The sequence below is a fragment of the Theobroma cacao genome, chromosome 5 (assembly GCF_053813885.1).
Source record: "Theobroma cacao isolate CCN51 chromosome 5, ASM5381388v1, whole genome shotgun sequence".
Lineage (NCBI taxonomy): Eukaryota > Viridiplantae > Streptophyta > Magnoliopsida > Malvales > Malvaceae > Theobroma > Theobroma cacao.
The window spans coordinates 26,160,159-26,183,602 of record NC_142643.1 but is presented as its reverse complement, the minus strand read 5'-3'; the positions used below and the strand labels follow the sequence as shown (position 1 = coordinate 26,183,602).

The window sequence follows — 23,444 nt, the reverse complement described above, 5'->3', positions numbered from 1 at the left end:
AAACTCGAACGGATTTATAAACACTTATAAATCAATGTTGATTTCCTTATTTACAATAATATAGAAAATAGTAAGGATATAAATCTACTAGTGAAATTTTTAATACCATATCTCCAATATATCTATATATATTTATATTTAGTATATTAATTATGATAAGATACGGATTTTTATAATAGATATGGGTGGTACACTAAAGAAGATTTCATACTTCTAAATCAATGTTGATTTCCTTATTTACAATTATATAGACAAATAGTAAGCATATAAATCTACTAGTGAAATTTTTAATACCATATCTCCACTACATATAGTATATTAGGATAAGGATTTTTATAATACATATGGGTGGTGAAGTAAAAATGATGTCATAAATTAACTTAGGTGATTAGTAACATGTTTATTTAAAGAAATGAATTCTATAAAAGACACTTGAGATTGAGATTCCAAATATAATAACTATTTACAGTATTGAGATGCCAGAAGTGCTCTTTTTCTTTGTTAACACAGCTGGCTAAGTTTCTAGTGATAAGTTAGAAAATTTGTGGGGTGGTCTACAACCAAACTCAGGACAAAATTGGGTATAGCTCATTACATCAAAATTCAAGATGTTACACCATGTCAAAACAGCTTACACCTATTCCATGGACTTAAACCTCACTTGTGTCTGTATGCATGCGTGTGCTCTTCCTTTTCCACTCGATAAAGAAAAACAACAGAGATTAGAACTGATCACTATCATTTCACTACGAAACAGTTATTCCAAGTAAATTCAGGTGTTAATTATGAGGAAAAAGAATGTTGAGATGTCAATCAAAGGGGTGCGCTAAAAATCAGGATTCTATACAGAGATACGTTCAAGCATTGCTTCAAGAATTCAGTCTCCAAATGTGTAATTTACCCATCCTATACTTCCTATCTAATCAGCAAAAGAAAAAGTCCCTATACCTTAAAAGTTTCAAAATGTAAGACAGACTCAAAAGTTTGATTTGAGAATGTCCCTTCTGTAGCTTCACAGCGCTACCATCACTGAAAAGAATTCTTATTATTGATTGCTGAAGTGGCTCCGGTCACTCTGCACCTGTTTATTATTGGTATTCTTCCACATAATTTGCAAAATGGAAGAAACTATGAAGGCTATCCACACCACTCTTCCAAATGACACTATCTCCTTCCATTTACCCACTGCCGATTATGGTTCCCAGGTTTCATATATGCATTTTTTGGGACAGACCCTTGCTTTGGAAGGTCATGCAACTCCATTACCTGTATTGTCCGCTTCCTCTTGGCTGTTAAAGACAGAAACCACTATCAGAGCAGTTCTTGGCAGATTGATGCAACCACAGTTGAGTGGGAAGTTGTAATTAAATTTCGAGGCAGTATCAACTTAGTAATTTGTCATTTAAATCAAACATAAATCAGTTCCTCGGCAACCTAGTATCTCACTTGCACAAGGAAAATATTAAATTTAAGACATTTTTAATCATACTATAGAGGACTCGTACAGAATTTAGAGGGGAAGAGACAAACCATTCTCAGCCTGTTGATATCGCTCTTGAAGCTTCCTTTTTGTGGCCTCAAGCTTTCGCTGGACAGCAATGTCATCTGAAGTCTTGAATTTCTGATTAAAGAAGCAGTGATCAGAAAAAGATTTTGAAGGTGCATATTCTAAGTACAGAAACATCCTGCACTTACATCTTGTTGACTGCTGAGAGGCTTCTTTGGAACAGCCATCTTATCTGATTTCAGCAGCAACTTTGATTCAAAGTTGGCCTTTTGCTCCATATCATGTTTTGGAGGTCTCCCAGACCCCATATTTTTTCTCTGGGGCTTGTTATTAGGGTTGTCAACAGGTTCTTGTCTCTTCATTTGTCGACTCTTGTCATCCTTGGTGAGCAGAACTGCTTCACTTGAAGTCTGCTGTTTCCTTTTTGACACATTTTGGTTCTCCTGTGAAGGTTTTCTTCTGTTGTCCAGGTTCTTGATGAATTCTCCACTGTTGCGAGGATCTGAAACAACATTCACGGATAATATTCATGAATCTAAGAAGTGGGGTATTCAAATAGAGAAAAACCAAATGGCAAAAGCTATCTAAGAAAAGCATTAGAAGTAGCAAATTCAACTCACTTCCATCATCATCCATGCCGTCAAAAAACTTCACATAATGCAGCACCAGTGATGAGGAAAAATAAAAAAAGCTCCAATCAGTCCACAAGCATAATAACAAGAAGAAGTTCATATATGAATGAATGCAAAAAATAACAGATGAAAAAAATTAACTTCTTTTACCTGTGAGAGCTCCATTGATGTAGGTTGAGTAGCAAAGAAAGCTCCTACATCTAAAGGAGGAGATGGAAGCCCTTCTTCTTCTTCTTCTTCTTCTTCTTCTTTTTCCTCTTCATTATCAAGAACAGATGGATTCACAGATTCTGGGGTACCCTCTTCATTCACAAATTCAAGAATTAATAAAAAAGGGGAAAAGAAGTAACGCATATTTCCATGAATTAACAATACTGGTAAACTGGTTCTTACCAGCAATAGCCTTTGCAGCATTAACCCACTCATCCACCAATTCCTTCCAACCACTGCAATCCACAAAACTGGGTGAAAAAGTGCATCTTACAGTCTAGACAATTATAAAACAATAAATTTGTACTGCAGTGAAAAAGCAATTAATATGCTTAGGTCAAGGAATCAGACAAGCCTAGCATCATTTAAGGCTTCAGAGATGTGTTCAGTAAGCCACCAATCATTCATAAAAGGAATGCTGAGTGATCCAATTTCAGTATGTTTGCAATGAAGCTGAAACTAAGCGCACAACCATCTATCTATACCATCCAAGCGGTCCACTAATTTGTATATTAACAGATTGAAGAGGCAAAACAACACATAATCAGCCTAGTTGTCCAACAGATGTGAAGATAAAGCACAGCAAATGGAGGCGCAAGTATTAATAACTGAGAAGAAACTACAGTAGGCTGTTCTACTAGTAAAGTTGTTGACGTCTGCAGTAACAATTATACTAATGGTGAATATAGACCGAGCAAAAATCAATATATGCTATTTAGAGAAAGCCAACAGTTCCACAAACACCTAATCTTTGATTGTCAATTATGAAGCTGAATTTATGGAATACACGCAACGATTCAGATGAATTGCAGAATCAGTTCTTTTGCTCGGTAATCTGTAGAGACAGGCAATCTTGCGACGCCGTGAAAGACATAAAAGACGGGTAATAATACATATAAAGCAAATTCAGTTTTGAATGCCAGGTAAGTAGAAACCAAATTGCAAGTTTTTTTCCTAAAAGTAAAATCAATTCAGCACATATTATTCATGTTTATCACACAAAAGAAAGAAACATTCAATTTCAATGAAGGTACAGGGAATAAAGTCATACTCGATGAGAGTTTGTGCAAGATGACGAATCTGCTTCGATGAATGCTTCCTGACACGATTAACAGCCTTTCCAATCCCAGTTGCCTGAAAAGGGAAGAAAACAAAACAGATTACCATGTTTCAGTCCAAGCAATATGAGCAGAGTAACAAAAAAGGAAAAAAAAAAAAAAAAGAGAGAGGCTAAAACCAATTCAAAAGAGTGGAAAAGCTTTCAATCAACCTTTAAAATATCCACAGTCAAAGCCATTAACTGAAGTCGCCTCAATGAATCGAACAACACAGAATCAGACTGCAAGAAACATCAATAACAAAAGAAGGTATGCATCAAAAATTATCCTGGAAGCAAATCCAAAGAAGGCGATATGTTGAACTCCAAAGTGCAAACAGACCTCATCTTGACTATTGTGAAGAATCTCTTTGATCCTGTAGACTTCCCCAACCATCATAGACTCTTCTTCAATTTCGTCAGTCAAAGCCTCGGCCTCTCCATAGCTATAATTACTAGCAATTTGATTAATCAAAGGATCATCTCTGCTACTATTAGCCTTGCTCTCTTTGCTACCGCCTGCCTCGAAAAACTCACATCCATCTTCTTCATCAGCTTCTCCTTTAAACCTTGCTCGGCAGCCTCTGCCGTTATCGGCTCCGTATTCAGGGACCACCAACTTGACACGGTCGCAACCGGAACAGCGAGTGAATTTACAAGTAAAGAGCTTCTCAGCAATTTGATCTCTGCGTAATCTGAACTCTTTAGGACAATCCAAAGCTGCCACCGTTATTGCATGATCGATTATATCAAATATGTCCGAATTTGCTGTCCGGAAATAATCCCTCCACTGCTCTAATGGCACACCTTTCATCGCCATTCTTTTTACTTTAAATTCTTTTTTCCAGAACAAAACAACAAATTCGATCCAATTCAGATAAAAAAAATGGGATTCAAGTGGAAATCGATTTTTCTCATGGAGGATCGAAATCAATAACTCAAAACTACTAATTCAATATTATTGGTCTTTCTTTCCTTTTTCTTTTTTTTTTTATTAATTTTTAGGGGTGTTGTAAAAGTTTGGGTATTCTGACGATGATAGGGATGATCGAATGGATTACGTCAATGATAGGATTTGAGGATACCAACAAAAGAAATCAAGATAGGCAGAAAAAAAAGTTGGGTTGTTCGTGTTTTCCTCAGATTCCTTTAAAAAAATTAACTTTCCTGGAAAATACCTTGAATTTTCTGGAGAAAACTAAACAATAAAAGGAAAACTACCCCAATAAAAAAAGAAAGGAAATTGCGACCAACTACCTTTGCTATAGCAAAAACCAGGTGCTGCAAAAGACTTGAGATTTTTTTATTTCCCAAAACCTCTCTCTCTGCCCTTCAAATTTCCAAATTTTCAATTTTGGTATTGATCGGTGAGAGAGGGTATTTTTGTTTTTTGATTTCCCTTTCGCTTTTGGCAATGTTTGACTTGATCGGTCACAGATGTCCAGAGAGAGAAATTGGGAAAAGGAAAACGTTTTCGCGTGAGGCAGGCGAAGAGAGCTTTTTCTCCCCCCTCTCCCTCTCTTTTTACTTTTGTTTTGTCTGATGTAGAGAGAGAAAGAGAAGAAATTCGATACTCAAAAGGGGTATCACATAGTGGATGTAAAAGAAAACCAAGTTATACAATGGAATTTGTTCATTGTCCAATTGGCGCCATCCCTCTGTCTACCTGTCTATGTGGCCAAAATCTTGTCAACTTTTTTTCTTTTTACCTTAGAATTTATTTCATTTAATATTATGATTATCCACTTTAGGTAATATTTTATTTTTTCATATCCCTTTTAATTCCTTTTATACAACAAATAAATATTTATGAAATTACATTTTTCAGTATAAATAACAATTATAATTGAAATAGGATATTTTTAATAAATTTTGAATATTTGACTGTATAATAAGATATAATAGGTCTTAGTAATCACTTTAGGAAATGTGTGCGCAAAAGGAAACTAAATGTTAATAATATGCTAGTTTTATTTATAAACAGTGATTGTAAAAATTGGAGGAGAAGTAGGATTGAGTTTGTTGGGACTTGGGACAACGAGTTTTGAGTCATGACTCGGCTTCTCATTTTGGAAACGTGTCGTGTTCGGTACCGGTCTGGTTGGGAGTTCGGACATTAGGGTCATCTCCCTTTGTCTGAAAAAAAAAAAAGAAAAAACTCGGCGACTCGGTATTGAACCGTAACATGGAACACTTACACGACTGTGATGTAATAGGCCCTGTAATAATTACGGTGCTCGGTTTTTTAACACGTGGCAGTTCACGTGTGGGTTACCTCTGTCGGAAAGGCCGGAATAAGAAGGGAACGGATGCTGACAAAGTAACAGCAGGGTCATGGTAGATCTGCTCTCCCGAGTTTGAAATTTAACGTACGGTGGGCACTGATGAGTGAGGCGTGTTGAGTTTTGACCAGTATTAGAGACGGGTATTTTGGTAAAAGAAAAATAGCCTAGCGGCTTTTCGAATTCTCTTTGGTTCTTCAAAAGGAATGGCGGTTTGACCTTATCGATTCAACCTTGAAAAACCTTTTATCATCTTCAACATTTCAACAAAGGTTGAGATAACATTCTTACCTTTTCCTTCTTTTATTTATATGGGCCCTACTCAATTTTCTTTTGTTTTTTTTTTTACATCTACAACCACAACAGTAGAAAATTCTCCTTTAAAAAATGGCAAAAATATGATTAACAAAGCCTTATTAAAAATATAAATAAACATTTATACATTTATTGGATTTATATTACTATCTTTCTTCAATTGAGTTCTTATAGAGTTATTTTTCCTTAATTAAGCCCTATTTTGGATAGAGACCTTAATTGCCATTAACTCTGTCATCAAAGTAAAAATTTTATGATAGGCGGTGGAAATGATACAGGGAAAATTGCCACATGGTAAAAAATAAAATAAAATTGTCACGACCCGGAACTCTCATCGGGTCCGTGACAACCGTTGTGACATATCGATAGGCACTCATTACCCGGAATGCCGATCGAAACTTCGCAAGACTTAACATTAGCTTCCGCATCTTCCCGGTGAGCGACAGTTATTAAATCTCGCATTTCAAGAAATTATAAGTCGTTTTCAAATCAAAATAATAAAATATTATTTTCTAGCTCACAAGGGCATTTTCGTCATTTTTTTTCAAAAATACCGAAACCAGTCAAAAACATGGTGTAAAAGATAAATATGTTCATACATACTTTAAATCAGATAACTGAGGTATAAAATTACTTTTACAGTGACACGTGGGCTCCCAACTGACCAAGAAAGTGTAGGGCTACGAACCCTTACTTTCTAAGATGCAACTCCGAGATTAATTCTCGTCTTAATCAACTATCAACAAACTGTCATGAGCTTGAAAAATAGATAGGAAGAGGGGTGAGTTTATGATTACATAATCCTAGTGAGTAAACAGACACCATCTAAACTATTTAAAAGCGAGTAAAAGGAGACAATTAAAAATAATTCATTTCAGCAAATTTTTCACAACACGAATATTCATTTCCACCAAATAATCAATATGGCTCGTGAATTTCTCAAAACTTGACTCATGCCAAATCTTGTATTCGGGGACACCTGGACTACGGGTATCCAATCGAGTCCGCAAAGGTTGTGAAAAATTTTATATAATCATAAAACTTATTTTTATTTTGAAAAAAAACAGCCGTTCATTGGCGTTGACTGAGTCTCACTCCATGTGGTGGTTAACGTGAAGTGCACTCAAAAAGCCCACCTCAAGAGATACCCTAAGCGCCTCTATGACCGAAGTGAGAATATAAAGGAATTTACCGTGCCCCTTTAATAGGCTGGTCCACGGAACCCCGCCACTACAGTAGCTAATCTTTAGTCCACCAATTGATTAAATCTCAATGGCATAACATGGCAATTATATTACCAACCAATTTATCAAGGCAAAACAGACAGTTCATATTTTTCAACACAAGTATAAATTCAGCCAATCATGCCAATTTATCACAAGCCATTTAATTCAAATCATAATTTACAATAAATCACATGGTCTCCAATTACTCAAAATTTCAAATCCAACATTCTATTTTCAAATCAATTTATAAAAAATTCAATTTATTTTATAAATTCATATTTTTCTCATAAAACAAGAAATTCATAATTTAAAATAATTTTCACAAATCACAAAATTGAATAAAAACTACTCTAGATAATTCAAATGATAATAGGTTTACTCACAGGTTTCAAAAGTTCAGATTTCGGGTATACTCAGCTTAGTGATCCCCAAGCGTAATTTCCTTGCCTTTGTCGAAAGGCACACCACCTTGACACAGTATAAAATCAAGGAATTTACTACATTGCTCTTAAATTGAAATAACTAATTTAGATCACTAATGCATGGTATGAAATGCAAAAGGTCTAAATTTTGCCAAAACACCGTATTGACCTATTTCGATCTTTTACTCGATAAATTAAAATACGCATCTAATTTAGCTCCAATTGATCCCATTTCTTTTTCTAATGCTTCAAATCACAAATGTCCAGCCAAATAACCCAAAAATTAGCAAAGCCACATTCATATTCCTTATTGGAAAAATTCGGCAAAAATGGTGCATCATTGTCACAATTTTTCCTACTTGATTTTCTTTCCATAATTCATTAATTTCCATATCAAAAACCATGATTTCATAATCAAATAACCTAAAATAACATCACATTCTTCCTCACCATTGACTTGAAAATTCAGCTAAGGCTAGGTAAAGGGAAAAATGAATTTTTTCTACATATTTTGTTTACTAACATGTTAAACTAACACTAAACACTAACATATATCAAAATCAAATCAATTCAACAATTTTCTCTCTCTAGACCCATATGACCAGCCATGAAATCACCATGAAAACATGCAATTTAATCATGAAAAATAAGGAGAAATGCTTGGGAATAAGAAAACTCAAGCTTAATAGAAAAAATCTTACCTTTTTCACTTAATTTCCTTGAAAATTCACACTTTTTCTTTGATTTTCTCTCTCTAGGGTTTGGTTTTTATTTTCTCTCTCTTCTTGCTGGTTTGGCCGACCATGGGGTGGAAGATGGGCTGGTTTTTGTGCCTTTTAAAAAGGAAAAATAATAAATTAATAAAGGCATGGCACGTGGCATCATGTCATTGGTCCCTTTTTTTAAATTTTGACTTTTCATTTTAATTTTCCACCATACCTTTATTCCATCTTTATCCATTCCCACCATAATTAAATTTCGCAAATTTGACAAGTGTTGGTGGTGCAAAATTACCATTTTACTCCCGATATGGTAAAATTACCATTTTACCCTTATACTCCAAAAATTCCTAGAATTGAAAATTTCTCACTCCTCAAACTCCAATTATGTTCTAAATATTCTAAATAATTAATCTTGATCAATTGTTACCAATTTTGTTTTTTAAATTCTCGTTTTGTCTTTAAATGACAAAATGACCGTTTTGTCTCTAATCGATCAATTCTCTCGATTGACTCCAAACTGGACCTCGAATTTCGAATCACTGTTTTGAGAAATCCCTGGATTGTGAAATTGAAATTTCATCTTAAAATTTCTATTTTAATTAGTTCGAGGTATAAATAAACTTAGTTGTACTTTTAAGTACAATACCGACTTTTACCTATTTTATCGAGATATTCTAGTACACAGGTATGATGTCAACTATATGTATGACTTGACAAATAATTTAGGGCTGGGCTTGACAGAAATATAATTACTTTTTATTAACTTTATTCTTTTTTTTTTGTCCTTTATCTTTTTCCACTCTCTCTTTTCTAATATGAGTTGCCATCGTCTGAGACATGGCATCAAGTCTAACTACCTAACTCGTTGCCAAAGCCTTGAGCCATCGAAGCCATTAAAAATCAGCCCTGGACGTCAAACCAAGGTGCTAAAATAAAAAAATCATATCGGGTCTTAGCATTTAATGTGTTCCGACGCCAAAAAGCATGTGAGAAAACATACGACGAAAAAAGCGCGATACATTCTTACTTTGATCATACATGTCTCAGTATTTAACTTTTTAAAGAGTAATGCGAAGTGACTCCGTGATCTTGACTCTTGAAGTGAGCCTTGTTATTTTTACAATTGATCAATATTTTGAAGTGATAAGATCAAATGATTAAAATTGATTTAATAAGATTTTTTAAATAAATTTACTTAGTATAAAATTCGTTAAGAATTAGTTTGAGTTAAATTTTTTTTAGTTTCAAAATTATTATAAAGTTTTTATGAAAAATAATTATTTTTAAAATTAAGTTAAAACTGTTTAGTAAGTTATTTGATAAAATAAACTATATAAACTCTAATTTTGATTAAAATTGTCATAAAAAGTATTCATGTTATATCCAATCACCTAATAAACCAAAGTAAAAAAAGTATATTTCGAACTTCTATACAATTTCAGATGTTAAAATAAAAAAAAATCTATATAAGAAATAGTAGTAATAATATTAAATTTTTGTTAATCTAGCAAGCAATTGGATCTTGATGCTTCAATTTCTCAAGAAAGAAGAAAATAGAGAAAACAACGTATTTGACATTAAAATCATTTTTGGTTAAGAAGAGAGAAAATATTTAAATAGTACTAAATATTTATTTGAATTTTGGGTCTTCTTTTCTTTTAATTTTTATAAGAATAAAAAAACTTAGATTTTACTATTCTATTATTGGGTCTTCTGTTTTTTTTTTTTAAGTAGTCTTTGTTGAGAGGTAAATGAGAGGGAGATCGCAATTTGCATTAGAGAAAGCTGATTTGCAGAAAGAGGTAGAGGAGAGGGAGATCGATGGAGAAAGATGATTTTTTCTTAAAAAGCTAGCGTATTTTTAAAAAAAGAGAAGATAAAAGCTCATCTCTAGAACTTTTCTTTAAACTCTTTCTTTTTAAATTTTGTTCTTAAAAAAAAAATTATTTTTTTAAGAACTTCTCAAAATCTTATTTAGCTTGACTTCTACTTTTAAGAGATATATAAGCTAAAATAAAGATCGGGCCAAACAAGCATTAATTATTTAGATTTGAAGTAGTTAATGGCAAGTTTGGTTCTCGGAAGAGAATAGAATATAATAGAATAAGTATTTTGTGAGAATAGAATAAAGTAGGAATAAAATGAAAATGTTATTATATAGTTTGATTATCAAAATGGAATAAGATAGAAATTATTATTATTACTTATTGCAATGTTTAGTTGGTAAAAATTATTTTGGAATAACAAAGGAATATGTGATAAAAAAATAAAAGTACCATTTATTATAATATATGATTATTTTTTTTATTTTATTTTTAAATATTAATAATTTAAAATTTATTTGAAATATTGATAATTAAGATATTAAATATTAACAATTTTAAATATTAATATTTTATTTATAATTTAATCATTAACTTTTTGAAATACTAATATTTTATTTATAATTTAAATATCATTATGATTAAAATATTAATAATTTTAATTAATTTCAAAATTTAAAATATTAATTTTTATAATATATAATTAACTTAAACATTTTATTATAATAAGATTTATTTTTCAAAAAAACAAAAATGCCCTTTATATAATTTAATAAAATTTATACCAAAAGACAAATATAAGTAAATTTTTTCTTTTTTAATCATTTAATTTTTATTTTCATTAAAATTTTAAAGTTTTAATAATTTATTATTAAAATATTAGTATAATTTTCTATTTTTTCTCTATTTGCACTTTTCATTTTTTAATTTATATTTTCATTAAAAATTTAATATAATAAAATTTAATACTTTTAACATTAATATTTTAAAATATGAATATTTTATTATAATTTAAACATAATTGTAATTAAAATATTAAAATATTAATTTTTTATAATTTACACATAATTTTTAAAATTTTTTATTTTAATTTTGTTTTCTTTTGTCACAACCCAAACCCAAGCGTTTGTGACCGACAAACAAGCCACTAGTAGGTAAGCCCACTAGACCCAAGTAAGTCTTAGAGTTCAAAATCAAATAACACATAGCCAAGGGATTTCATATGTCATATTCATAAATAAAATTCAAGTTCAACATATTACGTCATCTTTAGCACATAATTCATACAATTATCATAAGGTCATTCATTGAACATTCAAGACGGGTTTGTACATAACAACCTTTAGTATACAATATTACATGGCACTCAGTGTGTCACAACCCATAACTCCCATCGAGCCCGTGACAACCGCCGCGACGTCCCGATAGGCACTCATTACCCCGAATGCCGATCGAAACCCTGCAAGGCTTAGCATCAGCTTTCGCATCTCCCTGGTGAGCTACAGTTATTAAATCTCACATTTCAAGAAATTATAAGTCATTTCCAAATCAAAACAATAAAATATTACTTTTTGGCTCACAGGGGCATTTTCGTCATTTTTTTTTCGAAAATATCGAAACTCGCCAAAAATATGGTATAAAAGCTAAATATATTCATACATACTTTAACTCAAATAACTGAAGAATAAAATTACTTTTACAGTGACACGTGGGCCCCCAACTGACTAAGAAGATGTAGGGCTACGAACCTTTACTTTCTACGATGCAACTCCGAGATTAATTCTCGTCTTAATCAACTATCAACAAACTGTTCTGAGCTTGAAAAATGTATAAGAAGAAGGGGTGAGATTTTATAATCCCAGTGAGTAAACAGATACCATCTAAAGTATCTAAAGCCAAGTAAATGGAGACAATAAAATATCCCATCCCAATATGCATTTCATAACTTAGAAATTTATTCCATCTCATGAAAACAATTATAATTCAATTAAAATGATTTTCAAGACTTATGTTTCTCATAAAATTTGGCTCATGCCAAAACTCATCCTTGGGGATACTTGATCGTCATCAAAGCATCCACTCGAGTCCACCAAGGCTGTTAAAACGACTTATTCATATAAAACAGCCGTCCCTTGACGTTGGCTGAATCTTACTTTCACGTGGTGGTAAAGCGTGAAGTGGACTCAAACCCCTCCACAAGAGTTACCCTACGCACCTCTCCCACAGAGGTAAAAGAAATTAGCCGGGTTTACCGAGCCCCTCTAATAGGATGGTCAACGGAAACCTGCCACTGCAGTGTAGGTCAGCCCCACCATAATCATAAAATAGTTTAATAGCATAACAAGGTAATTTTTTTATAATAACTAATTTGCACGGCAAACCACAATTCATGTAATTTCAATACAATAAACCAGCCAAGCATGCTCACACTATCATAAGCCATTTGAATTAAAAATGCAATTCATACTTAACAACCACAGTCTCCATGTACTCTATTTAAAAAAAATAACATTCATCATTAATTTCAAACAATTTATAAAACCATTTTATAAAAACACATTTATTTATAAAACACGAAATTTATCCTTTTTAAATCCATTTTTCATAAAATTTATAAAATTTCATAAAAACTACCTTAGATAAATTAAATGATAATAAGTTTACTCACAGTATTAGGAGTAGAAATACTCCTATCCTCTGCCCTCAGGTGCAGTCTCTTACCCGAAACAATTGACTCACCACCTATCCATAATCCATGACACAAAATTCAATAAATTGTGTCAATTTATCATAAATTATTTCAGGCTCTTATCCATGCGTATGCACTAGATAGGGTTTGAAATGCTTGGACAATCGCTTAATTGCGGTGTCTGACCTAACTCGCCTATACACGGTGTAAATTCCTAAAATCCCCAATTCAACTCCAATTCCATCCATTTCAATTTCAATTATCCAATTATATCCACAATACCTCAATCATTGTGAATTTGGTCCAATTTATCAGTCCGGACTATAAATTACGTTTTTACCCCTAGTGGGTAAAAATTTCAATTTATTGCACCGAAAATTCCCATTTAATTTCCAACCTCATAATTCATCATTTTTCCACCCAATTCTCTTAAAATAAAGTCAACCTCATCCTCACATACCATTGGCTAGATTCTGCCTAGAGAAATTCATGGAGAAAATAAATATTTTTCTTGTTGTTTTACTCATAAACATGCTAAACTAACACTAAACACTAACATAGCTCAAAATCAATTTTATCTAACAACTTTCTCTCTCTAAACCCATATGATCAGAATTGAAATCATCCTCAAATCACATGATTTAACCATGAAAAATGATGAAAAATGCATGGGAAAGGTAAAGCACAAGACAAATTTAAGAAATGTTACCTTTTTTTCACTTGATTTTTGAATTTCCACCAATTTTCCCTTTAAATTTCTTGGCTAGGGTTTTATTTTCTCCTTTCTCTCTCTTGTTTCTTGCTTGGCCGAATGTTGAAGAAGAAGAATGAGTTATGGGCTATTTTTTTTATGCCTTTTTATTAATTTAATGAAATAATATTATTTTATTCATATTTTGAATATTTTATTAGTTCATTTTTTTTTCTAGCCATCCACTTGTCCTACTTTTTCCACCACTCATTCCCTTTGACTTATCCAAGTCTTAAGTAAAATTTTCAGATTTTTTCAAAGTTTTGGTGGAACAAATTTTTCAAAATTACACTTTTGCCCTTGAACTTTTCAAAAATTACATTTTTGCCCTAAAAATTAAAAATTTTTCATAATGCATAATTTTCACTCCTCATACTCATTTCACACTCCAAATAATTAAATTTGATCAAAATCCTTTCAAAAATTAAATTTTCGATTTTGGGTGGTAAAATTACCATTTTGCCCCTATACTCTAAAAATACCGAAAACTCATATTTTTCATTGCTAAATCTTCCAATTGTACTTCAATACTCATGTCATACTCAAACACGTCAAATGGGGCTAAGAAAATCTTTTTTAAAAATTCCCATTTTGTCCTTAAATTGTAAAATGACCATTTTGCCCCTAACCAGTCAATTTTTTGAATTGACTCCAAATCGGACCTCGAACTCCAAATTACCATTTTGAGTCATTCCTGAGCTGTGAAATTCTCAATTTCATCTTTAAGATCTCGATTTTATCTTGTTCGATGTTTAATCGACTTAATTGTACTTCTAGGGGCAATATCATCTTTTGTCAATTTCTTGGGCTTTCTCAATATACAAACATTCTATCGAGTATGTGAATGACACCATAATTCCTTTATAGAGCAGGGTTTGACACAGTGCCTATAATATCCCAAATACATTATTTTTAAAACTTAAAATTTTGAGTGCAGAAGCTAATGTGGACCTAACCTAGCGGAGTGACCAAAATGGGGCACCTACCGAATGCCAAAATCGATTTGTCAATGGGCGACCCTTGCAATGCTCTGTCTAGTGGCTTATTTATCTGCACATGGTACAAAATGGATGAGTACTATATGTTAGCTTAAAAATTATTATAGTTTTGATTATGACAAAATGATCAAATTTGCTTGAGCATTATTTGAGTAATTCTTGATAATTTCTTGAAATGATTTAACTCCCATACGCTTGTTCTTACATTGACACAAGCTTGACTCTTGAAGTTATTGAACTATATCTATAAGCTTGTATAACTTAGGTGTATGAGTGCTTATGATTCTCATTCATTAAAGTTTGATTTAAAGATTAAAGGAAAATGTTGATGCACTCATTAAGGAGGAGTTTTGAATATAATGATGAAAATAAAAAGAGAAGGAATACTAAATCAAATAGAGTTAAATAGGTTTTCATATTTAATTTATGTGTGTGATGCTTAATTATGATTTTATTGAATATTATGTGCTAGTTATTATGGATATTCAATATATCTTGCTTAGCTACTGTGGGCATTGTATATCTTGTTTAGCTTTTATGGATATTATAAATAGTTTATTGCAAATCTTTAAAGAAAACTAGATGCATTGACTAAGGGGGAGCAACTCATTATGCATAAAGATTTGAAGCATTTATATTCAACGTAGACATTGCACTATTAATCTAGGAGTGTTTTGTCATCATCAAAAATAAGAGATAGAGAATGTTGACTCTATATTTTTTTGATGATAGCAAAATATTCCCATTCATTGATGTCTAATTATATTATTTAAGTGTGCAGGAGAAAGCTTAAATTCATTAATATATTTAGTATATGGAAGCAAGTCAAGATGCTTATGCAGTTGCAAAATGGGTTAATTGGTTAAACAAGCAAAGAAGAAAGAGCTTTAATGAAGACAGATTAGTCCTAACTAGTTAACACAAGATGTAATCAGCTAAGCGGGTGCTGGATACAAACATAAGCCTCTTAGTTGGATAATGAAGGGTGTTAGTTAGTAAAAACTCAAATTAGAAGTTGGCGGGCTCAAGAGGATTGAGAAACAAAAAAAACTTAGTTGACCAAGAAATGGGTTAGTCGATTAAGAGCATACTGCCAAAAATCTAGACTTCAAAACAGAAACAACTTAATCAACAAAGAAGAAAGTTAGTCGACTAAGTGCTCACTGCCAAAAACTGGGATAAGAAGATAGAGACAACTTAGTCGACTAAGAGCGCAGTTAGTCAACTAAGATCATTCTGTCAGAAAATTTAAATTGAGCACTAGAAGACAAAATAACGGCTAGTTTTTGTTTCCAACGGCCATAAATGATTTTTCAAGTATTTAAAGCTTGTCCAACAGTCAAAAACAACATAGAGAAGCCATCCATAGTGATTTTGAGCTTAGAAGACCAAAAACCTTTTCTTTGCACTTGTATTTCACTCCCATCCTTTGAAAAAGTGTTTGAGCTTAACTTTGTACATCTTAGATCAGCTAGGTGATCAATTGTACTTCATCTTTGCTTCATTTCTTGATTACTTAGATTGCGCAAGGCACTCTAAGGGATTTATTCAAGCTTGGATTGCTTGATTGAGTGTATAGGTTCTAACTTAGCCTTGAAAAGTTAGTTGTTGGGTTTTGGTTGATCCCGTGAAAAACCATTGTTGTAGGTTGTGATTGAGCCTTTGAAAAACCACTTTGGGTTTTGGTTGAGCCCATGAAAAACCATTGTGAAAGGTTGTGGTTAAACCTTTGAAAAACCATTTTGGGTTTTGGTTGATCCTAGCAAAAACCATTGTGAAAGGTTTTGACTAAGCCTAGTAAAAGCCATTGTAAAGCTTGGTGAAAGCTTGTGAATTTCACCTTTTATAGTGGATTGATTTGGAAAATCCTTGATTGAATAATCAAGGTAGTGGATGTAGGTCTTGGACTGAATCATTTTAAATTCCTGTGCATTATCTACTCTGTTTTTATTTTCATTGCTTTTCAAATTAGTTCCTCATTTTGCCAAGAGCCAAAAAGTGTTATTCATCCCCCTTTAGCACATTTATTTGGGATCAACAAGTGGTATCAGAGCCTAACCCTCATTTTAAAGGCTTTATATCCTTAGGGGAGATCTAAATGGCTCTAAAAACATTTGTAGATGCTGAGGGTCAATGCATAAATATGCCTCCTCAATTTGATGGATCACACTATCATTATTGGAGTACTAGAATGTCCATTTATGTTAGGACTTATGACTATGAGATATGGGATGTCATTATGATGGTCCTTTTATTCCTATGATCACAAATTCGGTAAATGGTGAAAAAACTCCCAAAGATAGAAGTAAGTGGACTGCAGCTGAAATGAGGAAAGTACAAATCAACTCTAAGGCCATGCACATTCTCATTTATGCATTTGATTATAGAGAATATGATAAAGTGTTCATGTGCAAAAGTACCAAGGAAATTTGGAAAAAATTAGAAGAGCTATATGGAGAAGCAAATATGGAAAAGAAATTGGAAGACAACTCTTGCTAGAATCAATGCTCAACAAGCAACATGGCAAATGCAGACAAGGAATCAAGTGAAGATGAATCTTCATATCAAATTGAATTATGCCTCATGGTTCTTGAAGAGATAAAGGTAATTTCTTCATCTTGTGAACTTAATTCATATGCTTTTGATGAATTGCATGATGTTTTTGAGGATTTAGCATTTGAGTTTGAGAAAATGAATATGAAGCACAAAAAAATTATTTCCATACTTGATGTTGAAAATGAATTTTTAATGAAAGCAAAAATTAAGATGGCAAAAGAAAAATGAAAATTTGGAAAAGGATTTTGAAGCTTACCAAAAGAAAATTGATATTTTGGAAAAAGAAAATTTTGATGTGAAAAGAAAATTTGAAGATTTATTAAATGAGAAACAAAAGGCTTTCATGAATTCCTCATCTTCCAAAATAACCAAATGCAATCATTGCACATTTTTTAGTTATTATTCATACACTTGTCTAATTAAAAAATGTTTTAGTTATTATTCATACACTTGTTCAATTAAAAAATGTTTACCTTATAAATTTAGACAAGTGTGGGTTCTAAAAGGAACTTTATGCAACGAGACTAACTTTCAAGGATCCAAAGCAATTTGGATACCAAAAATCAAATGAAAAATGTCTCTTGTAGGTGTGCTAGAGCAAGGAGGAACAATTCTTGAAGCATGAATGCTCTTTAGTCACACATAAAGGAAAATGGGTGATCTTTATGCTAAAAACCTTTTATTTATTTAAATGAGATTTTATATTGCTTATTTATTGCATGCTTCATTGACTTAGCTTGGTTTCTAAAATCATTTACCTTTCGTAATTGAAAACTTTGGTTACCTATTCTTGCTTGGATATTAAGTATATAATTCCTTAAGCTTTATTGATAAATCTTGGCTATGCAACTTGATTTGATATGATACATGCTAAAAGTTGCAAGGAAGTATGAATCTAAAGATTGAGTATGTACTTATATTTGATCTTGAATATATCATCATCCTTATTTGAGAAAATTGTTTTATTAAGATTGATTGGTTATGGAAAATTGTTTCTATAAAATTTCCTCATGATTTATGACATTGTTTCCATACTACTTCTTTGAGGAAAAATGATTTTTGTACATAATTTTGAAACATAAAAGGTTGGATAATGTGATAGAAATATGAGCATACTTGATGACTTCACTCACACCTATTCAAGTAGCTTAAGACAAGAAAAATTGAGTTAAAAAAAATTGTCGTTGATTTCCTTGTGCCTAACACAAGTCAACCATTTGAACAATCTTGATTTACATTCTAGAACTTCTTTGAATAGTTCAAGATGGTTGATAATGAGCTTGAAAGTTTTGACTACTTTAATTAGTACTTTTAAAGCAAAATGAGCTTATATGAGAAAAATGTTGCCATCCTTTAAGTTTAGAATGATATATGAATTGAACAAGTTTGTTTCATAATGAATACTTATGACTTGTTCTTATTGGATGTGCATATTTGCTTGTAAGCTTGAATGGTCATAAGGGCTTTTTTGGAACATAATTGTGAGATATTTGCAAATGACCGTTGGCATGCATAAACATGATTCTTTATGCTTCTTACACATTTCATAAATCATTTAAAGCATAATTGAACAAAATTGAGTGATATTGAGCTCATGATTTTTCACAAAGCATGTCTAATCTTGAATGTTTCAAGTTGAAAAGTTTGCAAAGAAAGGTTAAATCTTTATCAATTGATTTTCTTGCAAAATTTTTTTATCCTTCTTGATTGAAAATGATTTATTAATTCTTTATTTTTAATGATATAGAATGGTTGAGCAAAATTGATTTGATACATGAACTGCATAAATCCTATTTTGCTTGGTATTTCTCTTATGATTGGTGAAATTGATTGAAAGGGATTTCTTAAGCATGATTTTGAGTGTGATAATTTGGCATTGATGGCATTTTTCAAGCAAAGGAACAAATCTTCTTGTAACGCTCGAGGCTATAATGATTTCAATGATACAAAACTTGAACAAGTGTGCCTTATGCTGAAAATGCTATTATAACTTGATCTTATTGCAAATGAATGCTTGAATGACCTCAAGGGCATTTTTGTCCATATGTTGGAAAATTGTAGGAAATGCTAAATTTGATGCTTATTATGTTTAAACATTGTTTAAATGCTTGTTATACATGTTATACGTCATAGTAACGTATCATGATATAAATTGAATATGTTTGAGCATATTAAATGAATGATTCTTCAAATGAGCATTTCAACTATTTTAGAACTTGTGAACAATGAGCAATAAAAGCCAAATTTGAGTTCACATGTTTTTCTTGAAGAATCTTTGATAACACATGTCCAAAATGATGTTCTAAACATGGTTGAAATGAAACTTTAAATTGTTCTCACACAAATCCATGTTTTGAGATCATTATACCTTAGAAAATTGCATGTTTTGCACTTTTCTTTGGCTTTTCAATATGCAAGAATCAAGCATAATTGACTCTTTAGCATAGCTAGTCGACTATTGGAGAACGAAATGCAAACAATGCTGCTGGAATGATAAAAAATGGACCCAAGAGATATGCAATCGACTCTTGAGTGCTCTAAAGCCAAAATGGATAGGTTTTGAGTTCCAAAATGTCTTTTTACTTTACTTCTTGTCCATTATAATATTTTCTTTTTTGAATTTCCTTTTGAACGATGATTCTTGACTTTTAAAAACATGCATTATGAATACTTTCATGATCATTTGGTGCAAGTACATGTTCTTGAAATTGCAAAACTTGCTGAAAATGGGAAATCCTTTTTGATGACATAAATCTACTTATTCCCAGGCAGGACACTCATATTGATTCCATAAATTCTCATGTATTTACAATGATAAAATAGAAATATGAGAAATTGTTCATCAATGCTTGAATTTGTTAATCCGATTGGATTTTCGTGTGCATATATAGAAAATATCTTCTCATGAAAATTGAAATGTTCAAATGCCAATCTAGGAACAATTCTTGAAATATAATTTACGTTTATGCTTAAATGATTGTTTCAAAATTGATTTCTTGATTATGCATACTTATTCGATTAAGATGAACTCATTGAACTTAATGAAAATATTCTTGGTTCATCTACTATATTGGTTAAGACATATGCTTATATAATTTTTCTTTATGCTTGACCTTAAGGTTTGAAGTCTAAAACTTGACTTGAGCTATGCATTTGAACATGAATGTGATTGTCAAGTTTGATCATGGCATATATTGTGAGTTGACACAGTTGAAATTTATTTTGAATATGCATTTAAATGTTAACTATGTCTTCATTGATCCTTAACGTTTACATGATCTAAAGATTTTGTGTGCATCCAACTTTAGCTTATAGGTCACCATAAACAACTTGACATGTCAAACAAAATATGGCCTATAGCTTTAGTTGGCAATGAATGCCTAATGTGCTTTGATTAAATGTCTCTTTCTTGAATATTGATATTGGTATTCATTGATGATTGAATGTTCACTTTGAATATATTAATGAGTTGAGTGTTTTACTTTTAATATTCTATAACAATTGATATCACTCATGAATCATGAATTATTGAGATATTGCATGTACCTTGAACTTCAATGGTTGCATATTTTTTGAATGGGTATATGTCTATATTGAACTCATGCTTACATTTTGATGAACAAAATTGGAATCATGATTAAGGAAGATAGCCATGTTATTTCTTGTAATCATATTTTTGCTTATTTGATCATAACTTTCATACATGATTACAATAAATGCAAAATGCTTTAGTCATGCTTCATTAATAATGATATGCCTTTTGTGAAAGTTCTTCTTGAATTGACAATTTCATATATAATTGGGAGAATACATCTTGCAATGCTTACTTTAAAATGACTTGGATGAATGTCAGCTTGAAAATGATTTGGAAGAATACTTGTTAAAAATGCTTAATGATTATATTTTTTTTAATTTCTCCTTGAGTTGCTATTTTTGTATATGAATTAGGGAATTTCCTAGAAGTGCTTGATTGATATTGCTTGGCTGATTGATATTGAGAATGAATAATGAATGCTTGATGATGATTGATAATTGAGAATGATGCTTGAAGACTAATGATTCCTTAGACATACCTAGGAACTATTTTGCAAGTATTTCTTGAAATGTGAGTATTTGATGCATATGTTGAACATCTATTCAAATGCTCATACTTTTTTTTAGTTCCATAAATACTTGAGTATTAGGAAAACAAATTGAATATCCATTTGAATTCTCATTTATTCTAGGCTTATGATTTCTCTCCTAATGTCTAATCTATTAAGGATCTCTAACAATTTGTGTTGAGCTTATGATTTCTTAAGGGGTAGTCAATCATTGTCTTTGATATCATAAGGAATTAAGATAGTCAATAACAAGGTTTGGTGAGATTCCACATTTGTGTTCTTCGCTACTGGTAACATCTTTCTAAACACCAAAATAGTTATTGTGCCTTATATTGCTTCTCACTTAAACTTGAATGTTGAAATGCATAATTGGTATCAAGTTTTAAGTTTTCTCAATTAGTGTCTAGCTTTAAAATTAGCATCAAGCTTTCTAATTGTCTCTTCTCTCTTGAGCTATAAATTGATCATATCTTAAATGTTTTGAGCCTTGAAGTTGATATGCTTAAAATGCTTAATGATAAGGGAGGTCTTTACTAGTACTTTACAAATTGATATAATGAGCTTTAAACAAATTCAATCTCTCATAATTGATATTGTGCTTTTACAAAGGGGGAAATTTTACTTATATCTACCAATTGGTATATTGAGCTTTAACACTTAGTATTGGAGTTCAAATATGGCTTATGTGCTTATTGAACATCTTTATGATTATCTTTCTTGAACTGCATAATTATTATGTCCATATTTCGCTTACAGGTATATATACATGTGGCTTTGTTATTGATGATTCTTTTGATGAATTAATAGTTGAATGTGCTTAATGGGTATATTTCTTAATGACTTGGTTGAAGATATTAAGTGCATATATATGATGACTTGGAGACTTTATGGTTACATATTCACGGTCTTAACGCTTATATTCATGATGGATTTTGCTAACCATTATTTCTTGAGCTTAAGTGTTTAATGCTCACTCTTCTTAACCTTTTTGATATAACAAAAAGGGGGAGAAGGTTTATGAGCAAATTTAATATTATGCATATGTTGAGGGGGAGATTTTAAAATCATTTCAAATGCAAATTATGCTCATAGTTTTGTCATATCAAAAAGGGAGAGATTGTTAGCTTTAAAATTATTATAGTATGGATTATGACAAAATGATCAAATTTGCTTGAGCATTATTTGAGTAATTCTTGACAATTTCTTGAAATGATTTAACTCCCATACACTTGTTCTTACATTGACTCAAGCTTGACTCTTAAAGTTATTGAACTATATCTATAAGCTTGTATGACTTAGGTGTATGAGTGCTTATGATTTTCATTCATTAAAGTTTGATTTAAAGATTAAAGGAAAATCTTGATGCACTCATTAAAGAGGAGTTTTGAATATCTTGTTTAATGATGAAAAAAAAAAAGAGAGAAGGAATACTAAATCAAATAGAGTTAAATAAGGTTTCATGTTTAATTTATGTGTGTGATGTTTAATTATGATTTTATTGAATATTATGTGCTAGTTATTATGGATATTCAATACATCTTGCTTAGCTACTGTGGGCATTGTATATCTTGTTTAGCTTTTATGGATATTATAAATAGTTTATTGCAAATCTTTAAAGAAAACTAGATGCATTGACTAAGCGGGAGCAACTCATTATGCATAAAGATTTGAAGAATTTATATTGAACGTAGATATTGAACTATTAATCTAGGAGTGTTTTGTCATCATAAAAAATAAGAGATAGAGAATGTTGAGAATGTTGACTTTATATGTTTTTGATGATATCAAAATATTCCCATTCATTGAGGTCTAATTATATTGTTTAAGTGTGCAGGAGAAAGCTTAAATTCATTAATATATTTAGTATATGAAATCAAGTCAAGATGCTTATGCAGTTGCAAAATGGGTTAATTGGTTAAACAAGCAAAGAAGAAAGAGCTTTAATGAAGACGGATTAGTCTTAACTGGTTAACACAAGATTTAATCAGCTAAGTGAGTGCTGGATACAAACAAAAGCCTCTTAGTTGGATAATGAAGGGTGTTAGTTAGCTAAAATTCAAATTAAAAGTTGGCGGGCTCAAGAGGATTGAGAAACAGAAAAGACTTAGTTGA

General features: G+C 31.4%; 1 protein-coding gene and 1 long non-coding RNA gene across 2 annotated transcripts; both read right to left on the bottom strand.

Annotated features, from left to right (window-relative positions):
- Positions 1-757: 757 nt before the first annotated feature.
- Positions 758-5,031, bottom strand: LOC18598594 (Transcription elongation factor (TFIIS) family protein). The gene is made up of 10 exons (XM_088806796.1): positions 4,703-5,031; positions 3,789-4,282; positions 3,620-3,688; positions 3,401-3,483; positions 2,533-2,585; positions 2,290-2,441; positions 2,128-2,155; positions 1,696-2,009; positions 1,531-1,621; positions 758-1,289 (listed from the first exon to the last, which is right to left on the bottom strand). The coding sequence occupies exons 2-10, from the start codon at positions 4,263-4,265 to the stop codon at positions 1,165-1,167; spliced, it is 1,392 nt and encodes a 463-aa protein (XP_088662922.1). The 5' UTR covers positions 4,266-4,282; positions 4,703-5,031; the 3' UTR covers positions 758-1,164.
- A 7,224-nt stretch (positions 5,032-12,255) lies between these two features.
- Positions 12,256-13,744, bottom strand: LOC108662312 (uncharacterized). The gene is made up of 3 exons (XR_001928216.2): positions 13,634-13,744; positions 12,904-12,977; positions 12,256-12,525 (listed from the first exon to the last, which is right to left on the bottom strand). It is a non-coding gene; the product is annotated as an uncharacterized LOC108662312 (long non-coding RNA).
- Between the last annotated feature and the right edge of the window lie 9,700 nt (positions 13,745-23,444).